The 12,057-nt window shown below is 38.7% G+C and overlaps 1 protein-coding gene across 5 annotated transcripts in view; it reads right to left on the reverse strand.

Annotated features, from left to right (window-relative positions):
* Positions 1-12,057, reverse strand: part of LOC109930338 (protein NDRG1-like) — a 119,606-nt gene that overhangs the window by 17,440 nt on the left and 90,109 nt on the right. For all 5 annotated transcript variants that reach the window (XM_048595589.1, XM_020529846.2, XM_020529845.2 and 2 more), the window contains 4 exons: positions 11,285-11,345; positions 10,138-10,224; positions 6,844-6,900; positions 1,964-2,067 (listed from right to left, as the gene is read on the reverse strand). In XM_048595589.1, the coding sequence (XP_048451546.1) occupies positions 1,964-2,067; positions 6,844-6,900; positions 10,138-10,224; positions 11,285-11,345 (309 nt within the window). The remainder of the gene's footprint in view (positions 1-1,963; positions 2,068-6,843; positions 6,901-10,137; positions 10,225-11,284; positions 11,346-12,057) is intronic.

Raw genomic sequence — 12,057 nt, forward strand, 5'->3', positions numbered from 1 at the left:
CTGGCTCCATCCCTGCCTCTTTGACCTGTCTGTTTCCTCTCCACCTATCTTCTCCTCTATCCATCTTCTATCCGCCTCCCCCTCTTTATTTCAGAGCCCCCTTCCCCTCCCCCTTTTCTGATGAAGGGTCTAGGCCCGAAATGTCAGCCTGCCTATGATGCTGCTTGGCCTGCTGTGTTCATCCAGCTCTGCACCTTGTTGTCTCAGATTCTCCAGCATCTGCAGTTCCTACTATCTCAGAGGTAAAAATCCTCAAGTTTATTATTTATATGTACATTTGTGATGCCGAAGCATAACAGGCTCTGGGCCAAGTGCTGGAAAATGGGTTTAGTAATGCTAAGTAATTTTCACTGGCATGGGCTCATTGAGTCGAAGGGCTGTTCTTCGATGCTGTAGACAGAGTTCCCAGATACTATTGCATGCCTGATAAAGTTAATCAACGCCTAAACATCCACACCCCACACACCCCAAAAAAGAGAAAGTTGTGTATTGATGTCAGTCTTCACAGAGAAGAAGAATTAGATGCTAGAAATGGAAGGTAACCTAGAGTCTAAGAGTAGAGTAGGTGTTATTTTTTAAAAATCAGAAAAGGTATCGGCAAAAACAAATGCATCAAATCAAATCCCAGGACCTGAGTTCACATTCAGGCAGAGGAGTGTTAAAAGAGGCAGTTGCCAGACAATGCCATTTCCTTTAAGTTTCAATTCAAGCTGCACATCATCTTGACTGGGAAATATATTACAGTTCCTTCCATGTTACTGGACCAAAATCATGGAACGTGAGCCCTGACACCATTGTGGGTCTACCTACAGTATATGGACAGCAGCTGTTCAAGGCAGCTCATCAATATCTTCAAGGAGTGTTACTGATGGGCAGTAAATCCTGGTCCAACCAGCAATGCCCACATCCCATGAATGAAAAAAAAAATGCACTGCTTAGGGCTCCAACATTCCTTGGATTCTACAAATCTGCAGTTCTGAAGTAGAGTCACTGGACTCAATATTAACTGTTTCGTCCACCGATGCTGCCAGACCTGCCAAGTTTCTTCAAGAATTTGTATTTTTTAAGATTTCTAGCACCCATGGTTCTTTAAGTTATCTAAATCCCTTTGCAGACTTTGAATTGTCTGCAAATATGGTTACAATAGTCAATCCCTTCATCCAAGTCATTAATACAAATTGTAAAGAGTGGAAAGCACTAATTAAAATATTTCAACCTGAATTTGACTCGGCTATCCCAATTTTGCTTCTCATGGTTAATCAAGTCACCCATTCTAATATAAATCACCCAATTATCAGGAGTTCACATCTTATAAAGTTACTTTTACCTTTTAGAAATTCGAACACTACATTTCTGGTTACCTTTTACACACAAAAAAATTGTCAAACACCATCTCCCTTTCAAAAACCTCTGCTGACTCAACTTGATATTGTGTTTTCGGAAACAGCCTGCTGTTTTCTAAAATAGAGATCATTTTGCCAACGATACATTCAGAATAATTGGCTTGTTTCCTCCAATAGTGGTCCTACATTTGCTTTCCTTTTAATTTCGCAGTACTCTATAGTAGGGGGAAGTTTGGGGCATTACAACTTAATTCATTCACCATCTTTAAGCCACTCATGATCCCAGAATGCAGGATTTTCAGTTTAAGTCCGATTATTTCTTCTAGTGCATTTTCCCCTGGTGATCACAATGGAACTCCTCCCAACCTTTGGATCAGTTTTTCTAGAGATGCTTTGCATGCATTTACTGTCAAGCGAGGAACAAAGCACTGTTTTCCCTTTCCTAGCTCGAGGGGAACCTTAGAGGTCTACGGTTATGCCACAACTACTGCCTTACTGAAAACAAACTACAAGTGTGCTTGATACTTTTATTAAAAAAGTTTTGTGCTTCACAGAACAGAGCCTTTACTTGGGTCATAGTTAATTACTTGTGGGAAAAAAAGGATCTAGTGCTACTGTACCTGTTGTATGAATCAACAAAAAGTTGCAAATTGTTGTGATTAATCTCAGAAGTAATGTGAGAGCGGTACATCTGGATCAAATCGGGATTAGAATGCATTTCATCCTGAAAACAGATTGCAAATATTAAACAGTGTTAATTACAAAATCATAAATCACAGGGGTAGTTTAATCAACTCTGGTAAAAAAGGTAAATATTGGTTTGTTGGAATGGATTGACAAACTTTTACATTTTAAAAAAAAAAAAAAAACAGCTTTTTATATGCAACACAAAAACAACTTTCAGGCGAAAAGAGGAAAAAACTACTACAAATGCTCAGCAGGTTTGACTGCATTGTGTAGAGTGAAACAGTTGACATCTCCACAAATGCTGCCAGATCTGAGAATTACTAATATTTCTGGTTTCCAGCACTTAAATATTTTACTTTTGTATTAAAAATTTAGTGTTGCCACAATCTTGGCAAAATGTCATAGGCAATTAGATATTTCACAACATATCTAAAAGACAATGACGATCTTTTATTTTGTTTGTACAGCAATTACCTGGGAGCTTTTTGTTCATTGTTCATGTGTAATGCTGCCAAATTCACGTATCAGAGAATCACAAGTACAAGTACAGGAAAAGACCCTCAGAATGGCACCAAAAACTATGCCATTCCCACTTTCCACCACTTGGCCCAGTCTTAAATGTTGACATTTAAAAAGTAATTGGATAAGCACTTAAAGTTTGAGGTTTCTCAACTCAACTGCCCTTCTAGGCAGTGCTTTCCAGATTCCCACCATTTTTCACATGAAAAACAATTCCTCAAATCAGCTAAACTTGTTGCCTTTCATCTTAACATTATGTATCCTGGTCATCGACTCTTCAATAAAAAGGGGGAACAGATGCTTTCTAGTCACCCTGCCCATGCCCCTCAAATCTTAAGCCATAAAAAAAGTTAATAAATTTTGCCTTTTGTTATCCAAGGCAGAGTGTTTAAAAGGGAGATTATGCTGTAACTGCACAAAATGTTGGTTAAACATGCAGTGCAGTTCTGGAATTCACATTATAGGAGGAATGTGACAGCACTGGAGAGTGCGCAGAGGAGATTTACTGGGATGTCACAGGTTGGAAAGTACAGTTCAGAGACACACACAGACAGACACCCTGGAGTTGTTTTCCCTAGAGCAGAGAATGGTGAGCGTGTGGGATGGCAGGGTACATGATTGAGATGTACAAAATTATCAGGGGCGTTAATAGTGTAGACAGGAATGAAATTTTCCCTTTGGTGGAGGAATCAATGATAGAGAGGCATAGATTTAGGGCGGGGAGGAGAGGGAGAGGGAGAGGGAGAGGAGGAGGAGAGGAGGAGGAGAGGAGAGAAAAAAACTTTCACCCAGAGTGTGTGTTGGGAATGTGGAACTCACTGCCTGTATTTAAATGTGCACTTGCAATGCACAAGCTTACATGCAAAATGGGATTATAGTTGGGTGTGTGTTTTAGACTGACAAGATTCAAATGGGCCAAAGGGCCTTTTGCCATGCTGTAGATCTGACTTGGACCTCAGCAGGTTCCCTTCTCAGGATTCTCTGCGCTAAACAACATCAATTTATCCTGCCTTTCTTCAAAGAGAGGATGCTCCATGCTGGGTAACATCCTGGTGGAGCTCCTCAGTGCCATCACACCCTTCCTATATAGTGCCCCAGATGTAGCCTCAAATTCTATACGGCTCCAACAGGTCTTAATCTATGCCACAACTGATAAAGGCAAGTATCTCCATGTCTTCTTAACTACCATAAGCCTATTTTGCAGCCAACTGTGGACAAGCATCCCAAGATCTCACTGTTCTTCCTGGTGTCCTGCTCATTGAAAGAAATATGACAACAAGTACTCAAAAGTACCTTATCAGGGTTAAATCCCATTTGCCACTTATCTGCTCATCTGATCGTACAGTCTATATCCTCCTGAAACCTAAGACCACGTTCCTCACTGTCAGCCAACTAGATAATCTCCAGTCATACTTATCCCTACACATTCTAAAACTCATGTCTAACTAAGGGTCACAATGCCTCAGGCAAAAGGAGAAGTAGTCCTTCAAGGTAACCTCAGCCGATGTAGAATTAAACTCACGCTGGGTCCAGTGGTATACTATGGGGATCACAAGCTAGCAGAGGATTGGTGTCAGTTGGATAGCATCACTGGATACTGTTCTCCAACCAAACAGCTTTCTATCACCACCATCCATCTGCTACCACTAAGCCAATTTTGGATCCAACTTGTTACGTTATCCTGGATACCTAGTGCTTTTCCCTTCAAGTCATTCATCCATATTAGGATGTTGTTAAAGGCTTGGCTGAATTCCACATCCAATTCCTTCATGTACACACTTATGGTCACCTTGAAAAATTCAATTAAATTTGCAAGGCATGCTTCACTCTGACAAAGCATTTCTATCACTGGGCAGCACAGCAGCTCAATGGTTAGCACTGTTGCCTCAGCACCAGGAACTTAGGGAGAACTTGTAAACTCCACACACATTCACCCACGGGTGAAATCGAATCTGTGTCTGCATGGGCTTCGTCTGGTTTCCTCCCACAATCCAAAGACGTGCAAGCTAGGTGGACTGGCTGTGCTCAATTGCCCGTAGTGTTCAGGGATGCTAGATTGGGTGGGATGTTCCGACGGTCGGTGTGAACTTGTTGGGCCGAAGGGTCTGTTTCCACACTGTAGGGATTCTATAATCCATGATTCTATGATCAAATCTTACTTCTCCAGGCAAAGTTCTAGATGATTAATTTTCAGATGCATTCTTTTATTTACACTCCCCTCCAAAAAGGGCCCAAAGCCGTTCTTCAAATGCTTTGATCTCATTAAAAAAAGAGGGAACAGCTAGATGTTGTACCAGAAAAGGTGACAGAACAGCATTAGATGCCCACAAGTTAGGAAAGTGTGCAATATGTTAATCTCACAGCATTGAAACTTTTAACAGAGTGGCAGAGAAATCACAAGGCAGCAAAACATTGCAGCAACCTTAAAGTTACTGTTTTGAAATCCTGTAGATGGAGTACTCCAATGATAGATAATACATATATGCAAATTATGCTAAATTCTCTATTCTAAACATGTTTGAGAGAAGTTAGGCATTCCATAACAGATGGCTTGAAATTTACTTAGTTGGAAAGTTAACATTGAAGATGGGCATACATTGAAGTACTCTGGTCAGTGGGAATCTCTACAAATGGCAATACCAGTGTAGAACAGGGTGGGGATAAAACATGTTGGAGGTGACCATCAACTGAAATTGCAACTCAACTTATCACAACAAGCTATAGAGTTCTTGATCTTTTATTAAGTGTTGCCTTGGGATCACGTGAATGTAGATATAAAAGGAAATCAGCAATCTACTGCATTTCTGACCAGAGGTCATTGAAGAATCAGTTAAATACGGTTGGGCCACTAACAATGCTTCATTGTTGCAAAGTCTTCGTGCTGCTGGAAGATTTTTCTCCTCAGCCAACTGCCATTAACCTCTTTTTTTAAAACATAGGTTTCCATTCAAGGACATTAAAGTGGTAGCTGCCATTTAAACAATTCTCTTTTAGAATTCAGTTATTGAATACACATCTGAAATCAACAGCACAGAGTCCAAAGCCACAGAGTTCTGGCCAAATCTGAACACACTGTTAGCTTCACTTGGACATCCTGCAAACAGGAGTCGGGGATGGGGGTGGAAGAATGCATGAAAGGAATTCAGTGCAAGAGCAAAAACCAAACAAACAAACAAACAGGACCATACAAAAATGCAATGCTGCCTGCTCTGTTCCCTGGGGTTCAGAAACTGTGCTGTGAGCTTAAGAATTAGTTTTTACAGGTATATGGAAACAGATATATTGGCTTCATCAGAGAGAGTGTATAAATAGTTACAAGTCAGGACATGGAAAAGGAAGGGAGAGAGAAAAAAAAGAAAAGAAGTGTTACAGAAAAATCTGATGGAGCTGTGGTATAACAAGCCCCAGGCTCAGACTTCAGCTTTGGCCACCCTCCTCAGACCCTATGAGATAGATATGAAGTGTTAATGTTGCAAAATTTGCTGAGTCTGAAAGGGGTCCAACCGAATGGAAACAAACAATAATTCCTCTATTCAAGAATGGAAAGATGAAACTATAGGCCAGTTGAATTTGACACTGATGTTGAGGGGTTAGGTTGATTAAATAACTTCATAAAAATTCAAAGTAACTGTGAGGAGTCAACATGCATTTGTTAAAAAGGAAACAGTAAGGACTGTAGATGCTGGAATCTACAGTCAATAAATGTGGAGCTGAAAAAGCACAGCCAGTCAGACAGCATCCAAGGAGCAGAAAAGTCATGTTTAACCAGTTTATTAATGTTCTTTGATAAAATAACAAACTGACCTGATTTCTAAATGACAACATGGTACATGAAAAAGGTTACTGGGCAAAGTGGGAGCCACAATACAGTGGGGTAGCATACTAAATGAAACAGTTACATATAAATGAACTAGTGTCTGCAATAAATATATGTTGAGAATGACATCAAGTTAGTGAAGCTTTTTCCTGCAAATTCAGTCTGCCAGCTACATTCCTCAAGAATGAGTCAGCTTGGGTACTAATAAATCTCATTTCAAATTCAAGATCCTCACCCAGCATACATTCCGTGCCCTGCTTGACCACCTCAAAAAACGTAGTTCCTCTCAAGAAGATTTGATCAAAAGAAAAAAGTCAAAATCAAGGGCAAGAGAGGAATTTGAAGGTGATAAATCAACTGCTAGTTTTCTTTAGAAAAAGAACAATCTAAAATGGTCCAGAGATACGATGACGTCCAACACAAAATGTTGCATAAGCATATTTATGCCATGTATGCTATGCAAGATACTGAACTCACCTTTCCAAACAGATGAGAGAGTACAATATCTGTCAGGTTAGAGGTCCAACCAGTAATCTGGGAGAAAACAAAAACAAACCAATAGCTTAATCTTCATAATACACAACACCTGTTTCATCTTCTCCTCAGGAAATAGGATGCTAAGATAGCAAGAGACTTCAGGTCAGAAACACATTGGTTAAATGGGCTTAACTTATAATAATGTGCTCCTTACTATTACAAAGTGTATCTAAAGTAAATACATTGCTGTGTCTCATTGTTCATCTGTGCTGTACCAAGTCAGGTGGCTCAAATCAGTCTGTATTAATATTTATCCACCACATGAGCCTCTATCCACACAACCATCCTATCTTTTCTTAGATGCATCTAGCTTATGCTTAATGCATTCACACCAATCACCCGATTAACATTTTAACATGTAGTTAAAAGCTTATGGAGAGATGTTCTTTAAAAATTGGAGGGTAGCAGGACAATTGGAATCTGTTTTTGAACAGCATACAGGACTCTTGGGTATTTTTTCTTGTGCCTAGTTGAAAAAAAAACACACACACAAACACTTGGACATTAAAAATATAATCACTGGTTAGAGTTCAACTACACAGTTGTGACCTATTCTGAGCATCATGATAAAGAAAAATACAAAGGGCTTGGGTAAAATTATTATACCAAGATTATGAATTTCGGTTATTCGGGTGGCGGGGCAGTGCTGGGATTGTTCTTGGAGCAGAGAAGGTTATGAGGAGATTGAAAGAGATATTTAAAATTAACATCGATTTTTATAATAGGATGATATATTTCTACTCAAGAAGTGACAGAAAATCAGAAGAACAGATTTAAAAGGTTGTGGTGTATAAATCCAAGAGGAGACATGAAGGATTTTGCTTTAAGTCGCAAAAGACCTGGATGCATTAAAAACAGTGAGAGAGAAAGTTACTTAGAATTGCTATCTAATTTAAGAAAAAAAATTCTGACCTGGGAAGCAAAACAAAAAAAAAAAATTGTGGAGTATGGCAGTGGAAAGAATTGCATAGCTCTAAAAAAGAGAACACAATAAGCCTTCCCAAATCAGGCCATAAACTAGTAAAGAGTGTGGAACTAATCTTCATATTTAATGCAGATACCCCAGAGATCAAGTTAATATGGGAAGGCAGTGCGATTAGACAGTCAAAAGTAAATACCTTCATTTTAACTTCCAATCTACCCAATTTCAGTCAGATGGGAAAAGAAAGAGCCAAAAGCAATTATTTACTACAGATTATATTGTATAAACAGACTTGTCACTACAGTACTTAGAGCTGATAAGATTACTAACAGAATTCAAAAAGGCACATTCACTATTAACATCTAATAGTATTGATGAGAATGATAAGCTATGAAAAAGTCAGGAGGTCAAACAACTGGAACAGAAAATGGAATAAAAAAGGTCCAAAATGAAACATCCGTTTATGTTTCAGCCTTTCTTTTAAAAGGAAAAGTCAGTAATTTCAGAAGCCAACATTGTAACAAGGGACAACCATGGTACACTAAAAGCACCCATGTTAAAGTAGAACTTTCTTACTAGGTCTACCTGAATTATAGATTCTGTACCAAAATTCAATTTGAATTTATCCTATATAAAGATGAAATACAGCAATTGGTGCAGATTCAGAGGGTGAAACATGTCTTGCTACAGTGCTGCTGGAGGTGGTCAAAAAAAAGGCCTAAAACTGCTTGCTCAAATTTGGATCATTGACTCCTTATCAGGAAAAGTACACAGGAGCACCTCAGGATACACTGGAAGTTTGTGAATTCAGACACCATGAGGCCAGAAGTGAAATGGTATGAAGTTCACCTTCTCTTTTGGTAGTCTTTTGTTGGTTTCACAATTTTCTGGCTTACCATATTGAAAAAAAAACCACATACAATTGCTGCCATCTTTAACTTTCTTGGTTAAATCAAAGATGGCTTATCCTCTTCCTAGAATCCTTCCTTCTCAATGGGATATATTTTTGCTGAGAGCCATTAGCTATTTTATTAAAATACCTGTCATTGTTATTCAACGGTCTTTGCTGCTAAACTACTTTTCCAGTCACTCAAGCCAGTTGTGCCCTGACCCCTTAAAAACAAGTTACCCTTACTTAAGCTTGAAACTGGTTTCTGGCCCAAGTTCCTCCCCCTCAAACCTAATACAAAATTCCACATGTTCTGGTCACAGTTTTCTCGGGGATTTTTTTTTTTTTTTTTTTTTTTTTTTTTTTTAAAAAAAAAACTCTGATCATTTATTAAACCTCTCATTGCACATTCCTAGATCCAAAACAACCTGATCTCTGACTAGATCCTCAAACATTGTCGTAGAAAATTTTCAAATACTTTCAGAATTCTTCATGACTATCTGATAATCTGATAATCATCTCGTAGTTTATGATAGAGAGAGTCTACCATGATTAATGAACTGTTTTTGTTGCATGCCTATCTGGAATAATTGGCCAAGACATTTGATGGTCATGACCATCAATGCTTTCTAATCATGGCACACCCCAATGGAGTTCTTCATTTCAATCTTCTATCGCAGAACAATTTTAAAAACAAACTTGCCTTGGATCTTACTCACACTCTGACGAGCAGGCACATCAACAAGCTTTCTCTCTGGTTTTGGCATAGCTCAATCATGCACATCATTCTCTGCAAGTTGATCACAGATCTGTATTTACTTCTAAAATATGGAGATTACCACTAAATCATACTGTTGACAGGGCCTTTGTTTGTGTTGTGGTGTTACTTTTTCCCCTTTGGGCCCACCATCATGTGGTGGGGGAGGTGAAGACACGATGTAATCAAGCTGATCTTCAACAGATCGAGCAGTCAGGTGTGACACCTGGAGCCTGAGGATGCAACTTCCAACAACTTTGATTCAAGCACCTCAAGAATCACAATTCAAACTAGATGACATTTCAGAAATGGGACAACACTTGTATTTTAGTTTTAAATTAAGGATACCTCTCCCTGATCCACCTAAATCTTAGAAGGCTACTAGCCAATGACAGTTCTGTTAAAAGTAATTTTAAAATCGTATACAAAGAAAATGTGCAACTGAATGACAAACAGGGGATAACAAAAGTGCATTAAAAAAGTGGTCTAACTGTAGAATTCTACCAAGTGTATGGATACCAACACAATCAAAATAAATCTGGTGAAAACACTAGCCACATAACATTGGGCATAATTCAACAATCAGCAGGCAAGTTCTGTCAAGCGGTTTGACTATTACTGGATCACAATATCTTAATTAGTAGATTGTCTCTCACACTGCATTACCTTAGTTGCTGCCCAGTCCATCCAACCTTCAGCACAGCAATTAATATTAATGAGGCATAACCCCTCAACAAGATCAGGAAAGGTCAACTGAAAGAGAGGGAAAAAATAAAGAAATGTTACAAATAAATTGAGCACATTTCATAAATGGATTACAAAAAAATTTAGGTCAAAATTTTCATCAAGGCTTTGGTATTAGGAGTCTTGAATTTTTTCAACCTTGTGCCAGCCCTAAAAGGAGTTGCCCAGGCTATTATCATAGCTGAGAGGTAGAAGGCACATCTCCAGATACTGGCCTGAGGTGGCCAGACAGGCAGATAACAAACCTGGTTGATTAGGTGGTTAAATTCTATTAACCAAGACTTTGAACCAGTTTTAATCATGGATTGTCAGAACCAGTAACTCTCATTTCCCCTTTTACCACTTTCTCTCCCGCCGCCACCCCCCCACCACCCCACCAGTATAAGGAAACCAAGGTTTCATAATGAGGCCATTTGACAACTGTCAACTAGTGCAAGTTTTCACATGGCTTCAAATCGAATCTTGGCTGAGCAAAGGCCTGTTCCAAAGATTATGGTGAATATCTTAATCCCTTATTTGTTCTTTGAAGGAGCTATTTTTCAATTCATATTTATTTGGACAAGGTATGAGGTGGATTAAAGAGATTTCTTAAAAAAAAAAAAAAAAATTACTAATATCTTCACAAGGTGGCAAAAAGGAACACCTTTCTCCAAAAGGAATGTTAAATGTCTAATGTATTTTTGCTTCCTGACCATTCCTTTGGAGGGGAGCCGTGAACATGGTGTCCTGTTCACAACTGGACTGATTTCAAAACTACAGAATTTAAAACATCCATTCCCACAACAGAACCTGCGACAAGGAGTGCTTACATGTAGACTTTTTACCTGCATCCTTAAATTGATGAAAATAACTAAGAAATGGGAATGGCAGGAATTCTGGAATAGTGTCCCGCCCATCGTTTTAATGACTTCTTCCTAGGACCAACTCCACAAAAACATGGTCTAAAAATTTACTTAACCATGAATTTATAAAGGTAAACTAGTGGTGGATGAGGCCCTTCACTTAAAAGTGAAGGCCTATAAAAAGTTACCCCTAGAGCATTTAAGTGAACAAGAAAAGTACCACTTACAGCAAATTTAGTCAGAATATATGCACCAGCTCCAACTCCTATTCCAATAATGCTCTTCACACTGAAGGACAGAATCAGAATTTTAACCATCTGCACCAGAACAGAAGTGCCATGACCTTATAATTTGGGAGTCTAAAAGAATGCATGCTGGTCTAAATTTGAAAAAAAAAAAAAAAAAACGAACTCTAAAAGTGAAAAAATGTTTTTCCATAATTACTGAAATTAATAGTGATTACTTAAATGGATGGTTTCTAGGAAAAAATATACAGAAGCCTTAATAGCACTTTAGGCCTGGATTCAGAGTTTGAGCCAAGAAGTGAGAAGTCACAAATTATTCCAAAAATAAAACTCTGGACTGAAAGAGGTTCTAATTTGTTCAACACAAACATGTGGTTCTGGCTTTGGAGAGTTAGTGCAGGGAAAGAATTGTGGGATGGAGCAAAACAACTTTAAAAATTCCAATTCCCAACATTATGGCAATCTCTGATCAAGCATAGGCTTCTAATGAGTATTGAATGAGAGCAGAACATAAATAGGTTTCAGCAAACGTTACTAGCTTCACATCAACTGGAAAAAAGAATTGTGGAAAAAGAGTGACTTGAGCACCTGCAGCTTTTTATTGAGGGCAAGACTGTTTGCTCCATTCTTGGGAGTGCATACAAACAGTGGCAACTTCAAGTCCAACAGTTCATGCAAACAGAACATATTGAAACCTAAGACAAGCTGAGAATTACAGCACATTAAACAGAATAGAATCCCTTCGGCCTAACAAG

Source organism: Rhincodon typus, chromosome 4 (assembly GCF_021869965.1).
Source record: "Rhincodon typus isolate 14 chromosome 4, sRhiTyp1.1, whole genome shotgun sequence".
Classification (NCBI taxonomy): domain Eukaryota; kingdom Metazoa; phylum Chordata; class Chondrichthyes; order Orectolobiformes; family Rhincodontidae; genus Rhincodon; species Rhincodon typus.